Source organism: Ostrea edulis, chromosome 3 (assembly GCF_947568905.1).
Source record: "Ostrea edulis chromosome 3, xbOstEdul1.1, whole genome shotgun sequence".
In the NCBI taxonomy this organism is placed as follows: Eukaryota; Metazoa; Mollusca; class Bivalvia; order Ostreida; family Ostreidae; genus Ostrea; species Ostrea edulis.
This window is the reverse complement of record NC_079166.1, coordinates 32,282,685-32,304,507: the sequence shown is the minus strand read 5'-3', so window position 1 is coordinate 32,304,507 and position 21,823 is coordinate 32,282,685. Positions and strand designations below refer to the sequence as shown.

General features: G+C 35.7%; 1 protein-coding gene and 1 long non-coding RNA gene across 2 annotated transcripts in view; one reads left to right on the top strand and one right to left on the bottom strand.

Moving 5' to 3' along the window:
* Positions 1-21,823, bottom strand: part of LOC125676543 (multiple epidermal growth factor-like domains protein 10) — a 114,903-nt gene that overhangs the window by 6,926 nt on the left and 86,154 nt on the right. The window contains exons 11-17 of the mRNA XM_056160870.1: positions 21,268-21,378; positions 19,438-19,518; positions 16,196-16,336; positions 14,377-14,544; positions 12,400-12,480; positions 6,859-6,953; positions 5,487-5,584 (exon numbers count right to left, since the gene is read on the bottom strand). Coding sequence (XP_056016845.1) covers positions 5,487-5,584; positions 6,859-6,953; positions 12,400-12,480; positions 14,377-14,544; positions 16,196-16,336; positions 19,438-19,518; positions 21,268-21,378 — 775 coding nt within the window. The remainder of the gene's footprint in view (positions 1-5,486; positions 5,585-6,858; positions 6,954-12,399; positions 12,481-14,376; positions 14,545-16,195; positions 16,337-19,437; positions 19,519-21,267; positions 21,379-21,823) is intronic.
* Positions 12,614-13,206, top strand: LOC130053368 (uncharacterized). Its single transcript, XR_008801930.1, has 2 exons — positions 12,614-12,815; positions 13,172-13,206. It is a non-coding gene; the product is annotated as an uncharacterized LOC130053368 (long non-coding RNA).

Sequence of the window (21,823 nt, the reverse complement as noted above, 5' to 3'; positions counted from 1 at the left end):
TAGCGTGCCACACCTACTGTGACACGGGTCATCCGTTTTTAAGGTAATCTCCGAGGACCCGTGTCATTCACATCTGATGCCGAGCGTTTGGCGATGGAACTGTCACTACCAGTTTTAACGACTTGGGTGTGTCGCGGCCGGGATTCGAACCCCGGGCCTTCCGCATGCGGGGCGAACGCTCTTACCTCTCGCCCACCACGGTGTGAAAACATTAGAAGAAAATGTTTGTTACAGTGATATTGATGAATAGTCAAGGAAAAAAAGATTTAGAAAGATCTACAAAGTACAAAGTAAGTATAACTTATCATAAGAAGTAGAGCCAAATGGGCCGAAGAAGGCGAAAACCATCAAAATATTTTTGAGCTTTAGAAAAGTGAAGTAAATAATAGCTTTGAGTTGAACAATAATGAGTTAAGTTTTAATGGTATTCCGGAAGTTTCTATTGAAGAATCAAAATCAATAGAAGGGGAAAATACTATTCTATTCACGACGTTTTATTTATTAACAAGAATAATTTTTATTCATGAAAGGTGAATATAACGAACAGTGATCAATCTCATAACTCCTATAAGCAATATAAGATAGAGTGTTGGACAAACACGAACCCCTGGACACACCAGAGCTGGACGAGGTGCCTAGGAGGAGTAAGCATCCCCAGTCAACCGTCACACCCGCCGTGAGCCCTATATCTTGATCAAATAAATGGAGTTATCAGTAGTTAAAATCAGTGTGCCAAGGATAGTCTAACAATCGGTATGAAACACGTTAGACAGCATTTAACCCAATAATAGGTTGTATTGTTAAACCAGATCGTTATAACCGTCATAGAATTTGCAAAATGCTAACTTTAAACAAGACTGTTAAAACCTCTGCACCATCAACTTGTTTGTCAGAAGCCTGTCTCGATTTTAAAATTGATCATACGCAGAACAAGCTTGAAATCAAAAATATGTTTCAATTCCTCATTGACAGTATCTTCGTTGTCTTTGGTGATCATCTTCCAACAGTTTGTTGGAATTTTCATGGGCAGGAATTGTGTTCTTATGTTAGCTGACCTGTTTTTATATTCCTATGAACCAGAATTTATTCAAAAACTTCTACGTGAGAAGAGAAAATCTCTTCAACATTGATACATGTATATGAACGACGTTTTATCAATTAACAATAGTAACTTTTGCTCATATCGATTTGATATATCCCTGTGAACGCGAAATAAAACACACCACAGAGTCGTCCACTTCTGCTTCATACATAGATATTTTATTCAAAATAGATATTAACGGCAAACTAACAACTCAGCTTTATGACAAACAGGATGATTTCAGCTTCTCCATCGCCAACTTCCCATATTTATGTAGCAATATTCCATTATCACCTACATATGGTGTGTATATATATATGTAAGGTGAAGATAATGAACAGTGATCAATGTCATAACTCCTACATGTATAATGTAAAACTTATACGGTACCAATTTTGATGTACTAGATGCGCATTTCGACAAATAATGTCTCTTCAGTGATGCTCAACCGAAATGTTTGAAATCCGAAATAACAATGAAGTTTTAGATCTATTATAGAGGAAAAGAGTGTGCCAAAAAGTGGAGTCAAATTCGTCTATGGATAAGAGCTATACGTGAAGGAGATAATCCTTAATTTTGAAATGAATTTCTAAATTTAATAACAGCAATTAAATATACATCCGTATTTTCAAGCTAGTAACGAAGTACTTAGCTACTGGGCTGAAGAGGCCCTCAGGGACTAACAGTCCACCATCAGAGGCCTCGACCCAGGGATCATAATGTAAAACTTATACTGTACCAATTTTGATGCACCAGATGTGCATTTCGACAAATAGTGTCTCTTCAGTGATGCTCAACCGAAATGTTTGAAATCCGAAATAACAATGAAGTTTTAGAGCTATTATAGGGGAAAAGAGTGTGCCAAAAAAGTGGAGTCAAATTAGTCTATAAGCAATACAAAATAGAGTGTTGGACAAACACGGACCCCTGGACACACCAGAGGTGGGATAATGTGTCTAGGAGGAGTAAGCATTCCCTGTCGACCGGTCAAACACGCCGTGAGTCCTATATCCTGATCAGGTAAACATATTTATCCGTAGTCAAAATCAGTGTGCAAAGAACGGCCTAACGATCGGCATGAAACACGTCAGACAGCATTTCACTCAATGATATGTTGTATTGACAAACTAAATTGTTATAACGACCATAGAATTTGCGAAATGCTGACTGCCGTCGAAACTGCTGAAACCCCATTACCACCAATTTGTTTGTGAGTAGCTTGCTTCGATTTAAAAACTTAGTATACGCAGTATATCTCAACTGATTCGATACGCAAGAGCTTGTTCTGCATATGATAAGTTTTCAAATCGAGACAGGCTACTGACACACAAGTTGATGGTGCAGGGGTTTAAACAGTCTTGTTTAACGTCAGCATTTCACAAATTCTATGGTCGATATAACTATCTACATTGCTAATACAACCTACATGTATCATAAGGTAAAATGCTGCCTGGCGTGTTTCATATCGATTGTTAGACCGTTCTTGACACACTGATTTTGACTACTGATAACTCCGTTTACATGATCAAGATAAAGGGCTCATGGTTAATTGACTGATGTTTTCCGCCACACTCAACAATTTTTCAGTTATCTGGTAACGCCCAGATTTTATTGGAAGAGAGAACCCAGATACAATGTACCTGGTAAGAGACTACCGACCTTCCGAAAGTAAACTGGGAAACTTTCTCACTTACCGGCGCGAGCGGGATTCGAACCCGCGCCGACAGAGGTGAGCGGCTGTGTGATTTTGAATGCAATGCTCTAACCACTCGGCCACCTCATGGTTGGTGTGACCAGTCGACATGGGAGGCTTACTCCTCCTAGGCACCAGATTCCACCTCTGGTATATCCAAGGGTCCGCGTTTGTCCAACTATATTTTGTATTGCTTATAGAGTTATGAGATTGATCACTGTTCATTATCTTCACCTTTCATTGAAAATGCGTCCAGATAAATTAATTAACCAGGATCAAAGAGGTTTTATTCCCAATAGATAAATTAATATAATGAAAGGTGAAGATAACGAACATTGGTAAATTCATAACTCCTATAAGGAATACCAAATTAAAGAATTTAGCAAACATGGACCCTTGGACATACCAGAGGTGAGATCAGGTGCCTAGGAGAAGTAAACATCTGCTGTCGACACGTCGCATCCCCTGTAAGCCCTATGTATTGATTATGCATTATACTGAGGAAGAAAATATACCTGGTTTATTATTACTTATTGATTTTGAAAAAGCTTTTGATACAGTGTCGTGGGATTTTATGGGGGGAAAACCCCACGTAATTTCTTTAACATTGATAATTCTATCCGGAATTGAGTTTCATTATTTTGTACAGATATAAATCTGCAGTAAATCAAGATGGTAATGTGTCTAAAAAAATAAATAAATCAATATTCAGAGAGGGTGGAAAAGTGACCCTTTGTTGTCATATATTTTCTTAATTTGTGCAGAAATATTAGCGATTCAGATTAGATTAAACAAATATATCTCGGGTATCACTGTAAACAAGATAGAAAGAATTATTTCACAGTTGGCTGATGATACTTTAATTGGTGTGGAACGAACTAGTAACAAGAGCACCGCAAACAGTACAGCGTACGCCCATTAGATCTTCAGTGCAATATCTTTGTCGATGACGAAAACAAATCTAGAAAACTATTTGACCTACTTTTAGCCCCAAAGAAGGGCACGGTGAACCAACCAATCAAGTTGAAATGTGAACCGTGAACCTTTCATTATTTCTATGAGAGAGAGAGAGAGAGAGAGAGAGAGAGAGAGAGAGAGAGAGAGAGAGAGAGAGAGAATTTCAGGGTAATACATGTATTCGAGGAAGGTAAAAAAGTCTGGAAAACGAAAACAAGGTTTTTCTACTAAGTGATGCCACCACCTTGACCTTGAAAAACAATAGGCATCTTCCTCTCATTATAGTGATTAAATGTACCATATTGTAAGATCCTAGATCCAATAATTCGGTTGATACTATTGATACTATGACCTTGACGTTTGACCCTGAAAAACAATCGGTGTCTTCCTCTTATCATGGTGATTAAATGTACTAATTCTTAAAAAGTTTGTATTATGTCTACAAGGTTTTCCTATTAACTGATACCACGACCTTGACCTTTGATCTCTGACAATGAAAAACAATAGGCATCTTTCTCTCAACATAGTGATGAAATGTATCAAGTTGTAAGATCCTAGCTCTAATAGTTAGATCTGTATTCTGACAAGGTTTTTTTTTTTAATTTGCCTTTAATCTCCGATATTGAAAAGCAATAGGCATCTTTCTCACATCAATGTGTTCAAATGTACCAAGTTGTAAGATCCTGGAGCTTATCGTTCATTTTGAAATTTGCCTACAAGGTTCGGGCAGACAGACAGATGATAGTATACCATAGCACTTCTTGTCCTCGATGGGTGTAAATCAAGAGTACTGCCAACGGTATATAATACGCCCGTGAAAGGCTAATATGGGGTGTTTTTCTTACACCATGATTTGTAGAATTTGGCTTCAGGTAGAATCAGCATTCATCAGGTTGTGGCATACTTTCTTTGCATTGTAAAAAGAGACAAATCATGTACTCTCTGTGTAATATAGACTGAGCTACAGAGAGGTATTACAAAGAAATCCTTTATTTTAGCTGTATTGAAAACAATAGTGATATACAAAGCGCTATCATTTTAAGGCTGAAGTATTATGTTTATACTGCAAGGTGCACTGAGTAACCTTGAAACTTGCCCGCTGCACTATTACAAAGGAGATTATTTTATGAAACACACAAATATATCTCAGACAAGAATGGCGAAAAGGAATTTGATACTCGGTAGAACAGGTGGAACTTGTTATCTAATTAAAACATATCCCCCTCTATCTCTCCACAAAATACACTTGCATATGACTTGATTGTTTTATTCAAGTGTTTTATTATGTGTACAAAAACCAATTAAAATTATGGCATTGAATATTGAAGTGATTACACAGTAAAGCCCTCTTTATTGGGAAGGTGGAATATTTGATTGCCATAAGTTTTTTTGCAATTGTTTGGTAAATTTTTAAATATTGTATATAGTAACCTTATATTTTCCTCTTAATTCTCCGTTAAAATGAAGTCGTAAATAATAAAGTTGCTGAAGAAATTGTCAATGAACGTTAAAAAATCAAAACCATTTACACATATATATGCATTATATGCATTATCACTGTTCGTTATCTTCACTCTGCATGATACCGAGTACAAACAATCATGTCCATAAGAATTGGCAGAAATAACAAACTTACAGTTTCACCCCAGCTATCAAACCAGAACAACATATCTGCCCTTGATCAAAAGTTATCAATACAATGAGAAATCATAGAGAATATACATGTATGTTATTTGTGAAATGAAAATATTTTACCTTCTAAAGTATAACGCAACACCAATGACAGCAAGGACAACGAACACTGACACTGTTGTTCCAGCAATGGCTCCTACATTCAAAGAGCTCTCTGGTACCTGTACATAAAAATCAGTCAGAGTAGCAAACTTTATAATTAAAAGTTAACACAATCAATATATTTCTACTCATTGTGGTTTTGTTTGACCTATTATATCACGAATCAAGATGCATACAGGCCTTATTATTCATCTGAATATTATTTAATAGAATCAATACACACGCAGATGTGTTCTCAATAGAGAATTTGGCAAACATGGACCCCTGGATATACCAGAGGTGGGATCAGGTGCCTAGGAGAAGTAAGCATCCCCTGTCAACCGGTCACACCCGCCGTGAGCCCTATAGCTTGATCAAGTAAACGGGGTTATCCGTTCTTGCTAAATATTCATTAAGCTTTTATTAAACATCAAGCAAGTGAAGAAGAAAATATTCAAACATTATAAACATTATATGAAAAGGCGAAATCAAAATTAAGAGTTTGGCAAAATGGCCTCCCGAATATGCTAGAAGGTGGGATCAGGTGTCCAGCTGGAGTTACTTTCCGTAAAGAAGATGCCCATTTGAGCTAACAAATGCAAAAGGTAAAGTGGAACAGACTGAGAGAGAAAAACTTATGCCGCCTTCTAGTTCCACCATCAGGGAGATTATGAAGTCAGATTCTTTTTAAATGGTTTTAATTCGAGCCCTCAAACCCCAAGGGTGCAGTGACTATGAAATACATCAGTTTAGTTTCATTTACCCAAAAGTTGTTGATACCAAATTTGCTTAAAAAGGCCACATAAGAAGGTGATTATAATGATATTAACCCACTATGTTGGACAACCACAAATTGAAGTGTTTCCGGGGGATCCGGGTTAGAATAGGTCCTCAGTACCCCTTGCTTGTTGTTAGAGGCGACTTAACAAAGCGATCCTTCGGATGAGACCGCAAAAAACCGAGTACTCCTTGTCACAGCAGGTGTGACACGATAAACATCCTTTCCTGCTCAAAGAACGTAAGTGCCGAGGATATGCCTAAATTATGCAGCCCTTCACCGGCAATGTTGACGTCTCTATATGAGTGAAAGAATCTCGAGTGGAATGTTAAAAAATATACAATCTACCAATTGCATTGAGTGACTCAGGAGAACTTCAACCAAAGAGGTTCATTTGAGCTCGCAAATGCATAAAGCATTTCAGGTAGATTGACAAGAAAAATGTGGATGGTCCCTATTTGGTTCCACCATCAGGGAAATTATAAAGTAGGATTCTTTTAATTGATCTAACGTGATTTACTGTAATATTTTGTATTTGACGAAATTTATTATGCATGTTATATCATTTCAACATACCTCTGGACACAATCCCGTTATGTGATGACATGTATGACGACAATCTCTGTTGCATATTTCACTGCAGTTAAGACCATGGAATCCTTCCTTACACTCTAAATATATTCAATTCAATTTATCAACATTTAAGGTATCCAACCAAATACTTCATAACTGAATCGGTAGATCATTAAAGTCCTGGTATCATTATAAAGGATTTTATCATATAAAATGATCGATACATTGCTATACCTACAGTGTATATCTTTATCTATTTTCATGAATTCATGGATAATGCCCAATATGGTTGATACGAAGAACCACTGAAAATAAGGGGGTGGGATGCAAAAATTGTTTCACAAGTTTGAAAGCGTGTATGACCGCCATTTGCACAAATGCATTCTTCGCCCCTACGACGTATTGAACGAATCAGGTTTGCAGAAATCACAGGAACGGTAATTTTGTCTGTAATAGTGTGAGTAAGGGTCTATATTCTATACCACTCCGTGATATTAGAGATTGGTATAGTACTTACAGTAAAACTCCGATATAGCGAATTTCTGTGGACACTATAAAAATTCGCTAAAATAGATAGTTGGGCAAACACGGACCCATTGACACACCAGAAACGTATTTCATGTATCTTCGAGAAGAATTTTTTATACAAGAATACACACACCGATTTATATATGATAATTTATTTTGAGGGATTATTAAGGTGGATCGATCCTCGTGTGATTTATCAATAATAATGGTTAAAAGTGCAAAAACTGTATTAATTTCCATTCAATATAGTTAAATTTAAACAATAACCGAAGAAAATGTGTATGTTGTCACATTTTTAAAGATGTCCGACATAAAAAAAAAAAAAAAAAAAAAAAGAGGCCCGGGGGCCTTATAGGTCACCTAAGTATCATGTAACAACCTTCCAATGTTTGAATTAGGTTTGTGTTTAAATATAAGAATTTTACTTTTGGATGGAAGAAACATTGAATAGCTATGTGGTCAGCCCCGCCTTTGCACCAGAACCCCTGACCCAGGGGCCATCAATTTCAGTTTTGAAAAAAGCATCCTTGATCATCATTATCATACTATTAGTTTGTCTACATAATACCCAGCAGCAGAGGAGAAGATTTTCAAAGAAATAAAATGGATTTTCACTATATGATCAATAGGGCCCCACCCTAATACCAGAACCCCTGACCCAGGGGCTATGAATTTCACAATTTTGAAAGAGGCATCCTTGCTCATCATAACCATGCTATTGGTTTGTCTACTTAATACCCAAGGACAGAGAATGAAGATTTTCAAAGAAATAATGCATTTTCACTATATGACTTATAGAGCCCCACCCTAGCACCAGAACCCCTGATCCAGGGGCCATGAATTTCACAATTTTTAACAAGAGGTACTCTGAGCAATGCTCACTAAGAATACCCCCTGCTTACCCCAATCTCCCAAAGGGTGTTGGTAATAGGTATAAACTACCTCTTTTCTGAGTGTTGCTACTTCGATGTCCAGTGCGCATGACCTTTGACCTTTTGACCCCAAAATCGATAGGGAACATCTTCATCCCATGGGTAGTCCATATGTATGATATGGTGACTGTAGGTGGAAAGGATAACGCTTTAGAGGCCGGAAACCATATTGCTACTTCAATGTCCAGTGTGCTTGACCTTTGACCTTTTGACCCCAAAATCGATAGGGAACATCTTCATCCCATGGGTAGTCCATATATATGATATGGTGATGGTAGGTGGAAAGGATAATGCTTTAGAGCCCGGAAACCATTGCATCTACAGACGGACGGACGGACGGACAGACGGACAACCCGATTCCAGTATACCCCCCCCCCCCCCCACAACTTGTTGCGGGAGGTATAAAGAGGCATCCTTGCTCATCATTACCATGCTATTAGTTTGTCTACTTAATACCCAGAGACAGAGAAGAAGATTTTCAAAGAATTTCTCCATTTTCACTATATGACCAATAGAGCCCCACCCTAACACAAGAACCCCTGCCCCAGGGGCCATGAATTTCACAATTTTGGTAGAGGGCTCAACACTCATTATAATTATGCCCACAGTTTGACTTCTTGATGTCCAGGAATAAAGAAGAAGATTTTTTAAAATTACACTCATTTTGATGGGTTTTGCCCCACCCCTCAGGCCCCAGGGGGCAGGGACCACGAATTTCACAATTTTTGTTCCCCTCCACCCACAGATGCTATATGCCAAAATTGGTTGAAATTGGTTCAGGGGTTTCAGAGAAGAAGCTGAAAATGTTCAAATGTTAACGCACGACGCACAACGAACGACGACGGACAAAAACAGATAGCAATAGGTCACCTGAATGAATTCAGGTGACCTAAAAAAACAAAAAACAAAAAAAAAAAACCGGAAGTATATATTAACATCAGAAAATCACACATATTCGTTGTACGGAATAATTAAAATAGATAAAACTTGTTGAAATGACAAATTTTAAATGTCAACAGTTTAAAAAAACTGTTAATTCATAAATATGTATAAATTAATTGTGGATATTAGGGAAATCGTGCATAATAGACATGCTGTAGAAGAATACCAGCATAGGAGTTATTGCCCTTGACAAATTTTTTTTAATTATAAAGAATTGATTATCTGTAGAAAATATACACTTTTTCAATATCAATAGTTTACCAATTTTTTTATTTTATGCAGTGAATAAAATTTCTCTGAAGATATATTTCTATCATGCGCAAAGTTTAATTTGATAAAGATTTTTGCAAAACCTATGACATCACACGAAGATAGATTAACCTTAAGTCACGCAAGAACATGTCAAAAGAAAAATGTCAACAAAATTATGTGCAATATATACAAACAGTTTATCGCAGTTATAATTTACATGTTGCTTTACACAAATAAACGAGTGTACGATAAAATAAATGCAATTAAACTTCAAATTTAATTAACGAGAATAGTAAACAATACCGACAATCTATTTGCTAAATGTATGTGTAAGTATTGTTTTGCGTTAACAAACTCTTTTGAAGATATAGAAACAGAAATTACGTAACAAGCGATTATTAAAAATCTTGAATTAAAAAAAAAATCGTTATAAAAGGTGATTTTGATGTTCCATTTTAATAAAGGGGAATATGAATTTACTTCGTTATATCCGTAAATTCGCTATATCCGTGTTCGTTATAGACACATCAGGGTTCTCAATAGATTTAGAAGTAGCAGATGACTTTAGGAAAAGTAGGCGGAGAAATATGTGAGCGTCGAAGGCGCGATTTGCTAGGAGAGTCCGGGCGCATGCTCCCCTGGGGAAATTTTGAAAATTAGAAGGCCGTAGGAGGCACTTCCATGGGTTTTAAGCACTTAAATCTAGCATTAAAATCATTTGTAAAATGTCAGCAAAATGTGTTAATATACATGCAAGTGACTGGTAACAATTTATTTTTTCTATATAGAAAATTTTATAGTAAGGCATGACATGTTTTGTCGGCAATGTGTTTTAGACTCGTGGATGCATATTTCTGCTGGTGTGTTATGTAGTAGTGCAATCATTTCCGAATCCTTAATTTCATTTACATTTTTGTAGTGAACCAACATTGTCACGAACAAATCTTTTATAATAAAACTTATTGATTACATTTAATTCACATACATTCTTCCTAAACGGTCCAATGCAATATGTAGAAAGGTTAAATCTTAAATTTGAAGAAGATTCAACTCCCAGTGAATGCTACCTAACGTTGGTTTCTTTGCAAAATGACCTAACAGGCCCGTGGTTTTCTCCATGCTTCACTCTACTTTCGTTTTGCATTAAAGAAAATCGGGATCGGAATTACCAAAAACAACACCGGAAATAATCTTTACAAAGTGAATACTGCATCCGAACTGCGACTTTCTGTTGTGCTTCGTCCTTTGTGTACAACATTGTTGTTTATCGTACCTTTTTGGTACCAATATGCTCCATATGGAGCCTCTTGGTAAAATAAAAACAAGTTTTACGACTTTAAAAGTATTTCATTAAATTTAATAATGATATATGGCACGGCCTTGTTTTGTCTTTACTATAGAAAGTAGGCGGCGATTTTACTCAAAGTAGGGGGCGAGAAATCGCCGGGTGCCGGCTCTTAATGAGGACCGTGATACATATTTTTATATAGAATATATAAAGAATTTGCCGGGGAAATCAATTTCACTTCGCTATAGACGTAATTTTGCTATATCCGTGTTCATTATATTCGAAATTTACTGTACTCCTACTATTACTATTACAGAAAAAAAATAATTAGCGATTGCTGTGCAGGAATACCTAGGGGAATGTTCCACCATATGCGTAATAAAGAAGGACGCAAAGCGTCCAAAGCAGTAGGGGATTGGGCTCTTGACGTAAATGTCGTTGCATTTCATCCCAAACATGTTCTATAGGCAATAAATCCGGTGAATTTGCAGACCAATGTGGCACATTCACGTATTGCTGCTGTAGATAGTCATTAACAATGCGTGCAGTTTGCGGTCGTGCGATGTCCTACCACAGAATGACGTTCGCTGGTCATTGTGAATGAATGTAATGGCATGCTGACGTATAATCTCTTTACGGTAGCGTATGTCGGTTAAATTGTTCTCACTATCACCGAAGGAGTCCTTCGATGTACTGTAATTTCACCCCAGACCATCACACTCCCACTACCGAATTGGCGGCGCTGAGTAACGCAGGCGTCAATGTAACGTTATCCGGCACGACGGTAAGCCCGAACTCGGCAGTCGCCGTAAACAGAGATTTCGCCCAATCTCTGTTATTGAAACGACGATGCCTCCTACACCACGCTAACCTTGCAACATGATGACGCCAAAAGAGAACAGGGCGGATAGCAGGACGTCGAGGACGAATGCTGGTTTCTCGGAATGTGTTCCTTACGGTACGAGGACTTAACTATTAATGTCCGTCGATGTCCAGGGATGTTTCTAGCAGTCAAAGAATCCGATTGGAATCAATTTTGCAAATGTGACGTCCATATCTTGCCGACGTGACGTCACACGTGGTTGTCCTGATCATGGGCGATACCGAGCTGATATCGCCTCCAAAAAGCATTTATAGTATTAATATGACCTCCAGACTGCCTTGCCACATTGCTTTGAGAAATCTGATCTTCCAGCATCCCAACACCACGCAAACCATTATTTTCAATCATGCGAGGCATCTCTCAATCAAAATTTTATTCCAATACCCAATGTTTTTCTGTTTCAATGCATTGAATACTGTAAATGAATGCAAAAAATTCTAATTGGTTATTGACTACGTGTCGCTTAAGTTCGAAACTCAAGAAACACGTGCTGTGGCTATTAAGACGAATCGAACGCGATGTTTAACAGGTTGAGTACTCATACAACACTTTACTTTTTATATTTTTATTAATTTTTTACGTACAGTTTCTTTTTTCCGCTAGTATATAATTCTATGGAAGGATTTACGATTACTTCAGGTTTCTTATTTAGATAACAAGTATTCAGGTGAAAACACAATACAGAACAAATCGTAAATGCTAAATCAATCATTACTCACTTTCAGTACAATTTTCGCCTTGATAACCTACAGCACATCCCTTCACACATTCACCAGTAACATGATCACATTCTGACGACTCTAAAAAAAAGAAAAGCAAAATATTGATTAACATTATTTACGCTAATTATATTCTGAATGACCTTAAGTATGTACATATATTTTATAAAAGGAATATAATGAAAATTAAAGAATAGGTGTTGTGTAACACGAATATTTTTACGTACGAATTACTCAGAAGTAGAACTTTTCATGAGTTACTGCCCTTGTCTTAAACTCTCCAGTTAGTACAATCAGATTTGTCAGTCGACATAGATGCTCAGAGACAGAAGTCTCCACGCGCACTACATACGGCAAAGATGCCACCACACCTTGTACAGAGTACAACCCCTTATCGTATCCTGTAGTCCCACAGTGTAAGTTTTTATTATATTTTCATTTATTTATGACATGCAGTATTTATCTGTTTGGATGTAAGTGCAGGTAAACAATGTACCTGTTTGGCGGGAAATAGTTCGTGCATAGTCAACCATTGTTTATGAGATATATGTAGTAAAAGTAATAATTTCCTTTTATTCGATATTACTTTATAGTCATACTAGTATTTATATTTTTTGAATACTGCATAATTAATTGGTATAATGTGAAGTTAATTGTTTATACAAATTTTCATATTCTTAAAATACTAATTATTTGTCAATCGTGAGTGAATACCTTTATTGTAAGTTATTCTGAATTTCTTTATGTAATTGTGTATTTATTTTTGTTACAGCTTTTTACTATTAATTGAATAAACTGACGTACAGGAACCTAGTCTTTCGTGTCAGTACAATAGGTCAAAAGTGAATTTGTTTTAAGTTTTATAGCACCTGCACCTGTTTTAAAACTCGTGTACGCAGTGTATTACTGGCAGCCTAAAAAGGCTGCTTCTATCTATGTATGGTATGTGGGTATACCATGATAAGATAGTGTGTCGCGTACCATTTTTGATTACCTTTGAACTTTTATGTAAAGGTCAAATAATATAAGTTTTGGGGCATTTTTGTTGTCCAGACCATAACTTCTTTGTCTTTTGACATAGGCCTTTAATATTTGGTATGTGGGTATACAATGAGAAGACAATGTGTCATGTGCCATTTTTGCTGACATTTGACCTCCTTTTATGCAACAGCCAAATGCAATGTACAGGGTTGTAATAGAATTTTTGCGGGCATTTTGTTGCCCATACCATAACATTTTTGTCTTTTGACACAGGATTATGATATTTGGTACGCGAGTATACCATGATAAGACAGTGTGTCAGTGTCATTTTTGATGACCTTCAACCTTGACCTTTTACGTAAAGGTAAAATGAGCCGTTCCTAGCAAAAGACTATTTGCTTATTCAACAATGTTTTTTAAAAAAAACGTCATTATGAAAAAAAAACACAACGTTTTCTTGTATTTTGAGGGATTGTTCTCTATAGTCCATATTTTAGCATTAAAACAAGTTTGGGCCCTTTTTGCTAGGAACGGCTCAAATAATGGAATTTTTGGAGCAATTTTTTGTCTGGACCATAACTTTTTGTCATTTGACAATGACCTTTGATATTTGATATGATGGCAAGTTTAATTTATTATCAAATGTTCAAAACACTGCTCCTTGTTTGAAGCTCATATACATATCTAGGCGAATGTCACGTACCGAAAGTCTTAATTTTCCCCTTTAAAGATGATCCCTATGTATCAATATGAGTGAAAAATTCTCGAGAGAGACGTTAAACAAAATTCAATCAATACAATCCAGCACAAGAGTCCAGTGTTCCACCATAGGAAGTAAAGGTTTACCCACAAGCCAGAGGTAGTAAGAAGATCTTGCAGCATCTACATGTAACAGTAACACACATAATCCATACCAACCTCAATGTGTAAATTTGTATAGACCTGTTCAAAAGATATTAAGTTATAATTTTAGAATGATCATTAAATATGTATAACCTTTTGTACAATTATGTCCTTCCTTGTCGCATTCATCCAAACATGTGCTGTTAATATATGTCCCGTTAACAGAAGTGTTGTTGCTAGAATGACAGTCATCATGACGGCTTTCACGACAAAATCCACAAGTCTTTGAACAGTTTATTCCGTAAGTTCTCTCGGGGCAATCTGAAAAATACATGGAAAATAAATTTGAGTCAAATCCCAATGGCCTACAATTTCTTCTCAAAACTAGATGAAACCCTGCACAAGCACGGGAAATCAGAAATGAATTGGTGCACACATGATTTGAATCTTTAATTCAAATATATTAAGAACAATTTTGGAATAATTGCATTGCATGCATTAGTTATGTTTTATTAATCAATATCATATACCTTTATTAATATCATATACAGGAAATAAAATTTGATTATTAGGAAGTCCAAATTAAATCAATAGATCTTCCTTCTGTAAAATAAATAATCTCTCTCCGAATTGAAAATTTGATAATGATTTTACAATTGCAATTGTAATTCTTCATGACCAAAGACGAAATGAACGGTCATTCATAATTTCGAAATTTGAAACTTGGTATTGCGAATATGTTAACTTTATAATGGTAGCGTTTGTCCATTGCGACAATATAAGAGCAATATTATGAATACACGTCATTTCTTCCCGTCAAACACAATAATCGAAAACATAATGCACTATATGAACGACAAACGGAAAAACTGCTCTATTGTAAACAGTTGCCTGATTTCTTGGACATTGCCAGGTAGTGTACAACCTAATTTCGGTAAAATGTTCTAACTTTAAAGTTATAAGGTGCAAACTTCCAAGAACAGTCCCGGACCATTCGATACCTGATATATTGGACATTTTTCGACTTATTACTTACTTTCAAGATCTTTCTCATCACAAAATATGTTCAACCAAAATAAAAACTGTTTTGTGTTTATCCATGTGTTTCTACGTATCTGTAACTGTTGATAAATTATTACAAAAAATCGTGAAAATGACTTCTATAATCACGGAAAAATTAGGAACATCTAAATGAATATCGTTTTAAAAAAACTATCAATGTGTCAGATTGTTAGTCTCAGGAGGGGGTGTCCTTTTTTTTTTTAATGATATGTACATAAACTATATATGATTATAAATCTTCATATAATGATAAATATGGACCTAGTCAAAACTATTATAGGTAAAATTAACACTGAACATCTACACAATTTTCAGCTGATCATATTGCAACCCAATCGCAACTTCTCGACTCGCTGGAAAGACCCGAGAATATGTGATTGCTTGTAGACTTAGGCGTCTACAGTGTTGTTTCGATCTGGAAATTTCCATAAGGCTGATTCAAAACTACAATCACGGATTGAAAAAACCGAATAGGCATATTTTATTTATTCTAAAATTATCAGAACTTATTCTTCTGTAAGAGTAAAACCAAGCACCGATAAACATCGAATTTACTTCATATCATATTATCTCAAGTTGTCATTAAAAAACAGCAACAGATAATTGGCTTAGATCTGCCATTTTATTCTCATTTTTGCTATTTTAGGGTATATATTTACTAATCAAATAAGATTCTATTATAGATTACGGATGAAAGAATATTAAAGGTGCAAGCAGTAACTCTGGAGAAAGCGTTTTGGAGTTTATTGGCAAAATTTGTTATTTTATAAGTAGAGATCCATGCGAGTGATTTCACCATGGATACATGTGGCTTCTGCTTTTACTGGTTTTGGAGACATTTGAGCGGAAGTGAAGAAATACTGTAGCCAAATGTTTATCACACGTATTCATGTAATCTCATATTTCTTACGTTCGTCACATTTTGGATCAATCCACCCTGGCTGACAACCACCCTCACATTCTCCTGTCACGCTGTCACATCGTCCAGGAACACCACAATCATGATTACAGGTCTCCTGGCAGTTGTAACCATACAATCCTGCAGGGCATGCTGTAAAAAGGGAAACGAAGGAAAAACATTCAACAGTTAAATATAGCATATAGTTGACGAATCTACAAACAAAATAGATGGTTGAATTAATTATGGCCTCATTGAATACATGTAAATTTTTGAAGAGCGACACATAACTTGGTCAAATACTTTTAAAATTCGTTTGGGGTATCAATGCTGTCTGGTCATGAGCAAGTTTTCAAGCCAATTATGAGCTTCAATTACAAACTCAATGGCTGGAACAATTACTCCTGACAATTTTGCTAGTGTCTTTGATGATAGTCAAATAACCTTTGTATTGGCCTGATCCTATCAAGCAACCTTCGTGTCAAGACTCATCTTCTAATATATGGATCAGTCACAGTGACTCAGTGGTAGAGTGTTTGTTTTGTAACCGGAAGGTCATGAGTTAAACTGTAAACATAAATAGCGATTGCTCCTTCTCCAAAACGTTCGGCATTTAGAAGTAAGAATCACGGGTCTTTCTGAGAGGACCTTAAAAAAGGAGGCGTAGACACATCAAAGAACCTTCACTGCTACAACCCTCAGTGCTAAATTTATGGTACTTCACCTACAACGGGTGGCGTCTCAATATTAGTGAAAAATTCTTGACGGGTCGTAAAACAATTTGATTAATTAATCAATCTAAGTATATGTTGATTATAAAAGTATACCAAGATAAATATTTATTCTAACGTCTTTTTTTTAATGCCAGTGCGTTAGTTCTGGATCCAGATGTACTCTTTGATCAAATGATTTGTGTAAAATATTGGCTTAATTCCTCTTTTACAGACCTTAATCAAGGGCAATAGATTTCACAATTTTGGTAAATATGGTCCATTGAACTATTTTGGTAGAGGGCTTCATGGTCCATAGAACTTTCCAACAAGTATGCCTCCTAGATATCCCGGAGCAGAGGAAAGTTTTAAACACTGAATGTATTTTCTTTATAGGATCAACATATGCCACCCTGGAGTAATAAAATTTGAAATTTACTAGGGACGTTCTATCACACTAAGATTTTATGTTAGATGTCCAGGAATTAAGACCATTTGTATTATACTAAATAATTTTAGTTCCACCCCGATGAAGTTGATGAGAAATGAAAAAATAATATTTTTCAAAATTGAATCTGGACTAGGTCAGGAAGCATTCGTTTGAATGTAAACTTTTCTGGCCAAGTAATTTTTCATCAGAAGATTTTTAATGATTTTCTCTATATATTTGTATGTAAAAATTGATCCCCTATTGTCACCTCATCTTACCTACGGTGACCATGATTTTTTCAAAATTGAATCTGGACTAGGTCAGGAAGAATTCGTTTGAATGTAAACTTTTGTGGCCAAGTAATTTTTCATCAGAAGATTTTTAATGATTTTCTCTATATATTTGTAAGTAAAAATTGATCCCCTATTGTCGCCTCATCTTACCTACGGTGGCCATGATTTTAGCAAACTTGAATCTGCACTATGTCAAGAAGCTTTCATGTAAATTTCCACTTTCCTGGCCCAGTAGTTTTTGAGAAGATTTTTAAAGATTTTCCCGATATAAATGTATGTAAAACTTTGATCCCCTATTGTGGCCCCATCCTACCCCGGGGACCATGAGTTTTACAAACTTGAACCTGCACTATGTCAGGAAGCTTTCATGTAAATCTCAGTTTTCTGGCCCAGTGGTTCTTGATTGATTGATTAAATATTGTTTAACGTCCCTCTCGAGAATATTTCGCTCATATGGAGAAGTCACCACTGCCGGTGAAGGGCTGCAAATTTAGGCCTATGCTCGGTGCTTATGGTCATTGAGCAGGGAGGGTCTTTATCGTGCCACACCTGCTGTGACGGGACCTCAGATTTTGTGGTCTCATCCAAAGGACCGTTTTATTAAGTCGTCTCTTTCGACAAACAAGGGGAACTGAGGACCTATTCTAACCCGGATCCCCACGGGATTATACTAACCGGAATCCCCAGTGGTTCTTGAGAAGATTTTAAAAGATTTTTCCTATATGTTTGTATGTAAATCTTTGATCCCCTATTGTGGCCCCATCAAACCCCCGGGGGCTATGATTTGAACAAACTTGAATCTGCATTATGAAATTGGTCCAGTTGTTCTGTAGAAGTAGAAAATGTAAAAAAGTATACACAGAAGGACAGACAGACAATGGACAACAGACGATCAGGTGAGCTAAAAAAAATATGAGTTGGAAAGTTCTTAAAAAAAATAATACATGTAATTATAAAAGAATTTATAATGGTCATAAACTAATTCAGAAATGTTTAAAAACTTGATGGTCTACATCTAACGACAACAAAGAAGAGAACAATCCGCTCTAATTGCAAAGGAGTGTTTGAAGTGAAAACGTTAGAACGGGAAGTATTCAAAACAGAAATTGAAGGTCTACAATAGGTAATTCATATATCATTTATAAACAGGTTGTACATGTAATAAGTTGCAGTAATACACTTCCCGTCTGATATGAAAACATCACTATACTGGCATAGAAAAAAAACAACTCAATATAAATCTCAAACATAAAACAAATGTTACAATGTTTCAATTTTAAACGTCCACAAAGCATTCCTACTTCTTCGGTGTTATTCACAGTTCCATAATCACTCAGAATGACAAAGAAGCACAATTTCTGTAATTGGGTGCAAATATACGATTGCCAAAAGTGGAAGTAATGCAAAGTTCAATTACATTACAGTTGTAATAATGAGCCTTACAAACAAAGACAATGTTGTTACTAGCTTTTTCAGCTGGAACCAAAACATATTCCTCATGTAACCTACCTAATTCTTTTATCACTTCTGGTTTACTAAACACCATCTTTCATAATTTTAAATTCAAGTTTGCGAATTAGACCAATTTTCCTGGGAATACCTGTTCGACAAGTTCTGTTGGTCAAAATTACGATTTAGTCTCCCTTCCATGAACAGGATACATAAATATTTTTCTTTTAATCAATAGTCTGGGTTGTTAAGTCACAAATTTCTAAGGAAATATTATCTTTAGTTCCTTATGTAAATAACAAAGTAAATATTCAGGTGAAAAGAAATTTGAGAATTGAAGAAATACTATGCATTAAATTAATCGTTACTCACGTTCAGTACAATTTTCCCCTCTATAGCCTCTACCACATCCTTCCATACATGTACCATTAACATGATCACATTCTGACGCAACTGAAAACAATGAGAAGTATAACTCAGACTTTAGTTTCCATTTTTACTCATGTTGTCCAAAATGACCTTATTAAGTAAAAGTATGTACCTACATATAATACATCATTTTTGTCAATTCCACTGTTTACTCCACTAGTAAACCAAAATAAAAGGACACAGCTTCATTGTGGAGTTCCTCTGACATAGATACTATAACAACAGATTTACACCTGTGGGCGTGGCGTAACGAAAATCTAACTTATATCAACGGTTCTAGTTCATATGTTCAGTGTTTTAAATACTTGTTCTCTTCAGGCCAATTTTTGTTGATGCCGTTAAGTTTGATTGAACAATATACCCTACACTGTGCTAGGGTATATTATTTCTACTGACTTTCATGAAGGTCATCTACAATTGATGTTTGAACTTCTGATATGAACAGGTTGTTGTTGTGTTATGACCTGTCCTTGATGTTTTGATGCCAAAGTTGATGTTGTTAAAGTGTATTTTGTTGGGCTGCCGAAATTCTAATCACATTATATTATAACAGTCAGGCAAAATGTGGCAATTGTTAAAATTTATTAACGATTATTTATCTTCTGTAAAGACCAAGGCAAAATGTAAAATCGCGAAATATTTGGTTCACTGTATTCCATAAGTTATCAATGAGTGGCATTTAGATTACCTTAGAGTTCATTATTTGTAATTGTGTCAGTTATTTTTTTCCATTTTGTTCTCAATCAAGTCACAACCAAAAAAAAAAACCAACAAAAAACCTAATCTTGAGTATGAAGACACTGTTCCTGTATACTAACAAAGGACACAAATCGGGTGCACAGACAGAAACACGGACAATACTGTTGTTATCTTTGATATTTCCAAGGTCCATTAGAAAAAGAACTTTAAAATTCTACTACACAATAACAAAATCCGTAAAATCTTTGTGCCCACAAGAACATGAAGGAATTACAACCATGTGATCACAAAGTTAATTTGAGTTTCATATCATTTCTTAAAAGCAAGTTTCAGATAAGGTTTCCAGTCAACTTTCTAAGATGTATCTGTTGGCATTGCTGTTGATCTCCATGTAAGTGAAATCAAATTTGTCAACGCCAACTGCTTTGACCTATTGCCTAAGGACCCCAGAGTGTATTCCAGTGGGGTTCAACTTTACAGGGATTACGGGTATGAATGAGTGACCATTATGTAACTACCAGACTGTCTAAGTGGGACAGGGACACGCAAATTAATTGAAATTGGACTGTGTTAATTCTAGTATACATACCAAAGATAAAAATAATATATCCTTATATGCTTTGATACACGGGTATACATAGTATTAAATATTGTTTAATGAGGATGGTTAATTTTATTGTGTATTTCTTATTTCTTAATATTATTATAATTAAATGAACATCATATAACTTTACCATATAAGTCGTTCTACACGGTTTTCGGATAAAAAATCATTGGAATTTAATTTTGTTGAAAAATTCCACGAAATTTCATCTCCAACGAATATTTCTTCTTCTACATTAACAAATTAAAAGATAACTCAATTTGATATTTGTGATTAAGAACGATAGTGCTCATCTCAAAATATATTTTCTAGCGGCCGCTGAAGGTAGCAGCTGCAACAGCATTGTAACTGTAGTCAGTTATGAAACTTTTTATAAATAAGTTATACTGGCTGTGTATATGTATATTTGTAATGATCTGTCCAAGAGATATGAAATTACATCTTAGAATTGTTATCAAAATGTGTTTAACCTTCTGTACATTCCTCTTCATCATGGTCATCATCAAAATGACAGTGTACACTTTCATGACAAAATCCACAAGTCTTTGAACAGTTTATTCCATAAGTTCTATCCTCGCAATCTGAAAAAAAAATATCTATATAAAAACTATATAAAATATATAATTCCAACCTGTACTTCTTTACTCAAATCCCTTTATCTAAGAGGCATTAATTTTGTAGTATAGGAAAGGAGAAAACTTGGTTGGACCGGGAATTGAACACAGGGACCCTGCATTCAGGTGATCTAACTATTGAGCTTTCGATTGATATCCACGTCTATATAACCCTACATACTCACTTCTTTTTCGTTAGATTGTTTTCGCTCTTCAAGACAAACAATTTAGATTCTTTTGTCCTTGATAGGATAACCTGCAAGTCCAGGATAGTCACCGGAACCAAATGTAAGAAAGGAGAAAGTTTTGGGCTGGACCAGGCATTGAACCCAAGGCCCCTGCATTAATAGTCCAGTGCTCTAACCACTGAGCTATCCACTGTCCAAATAGACCTAACTACTACAGGCATTGA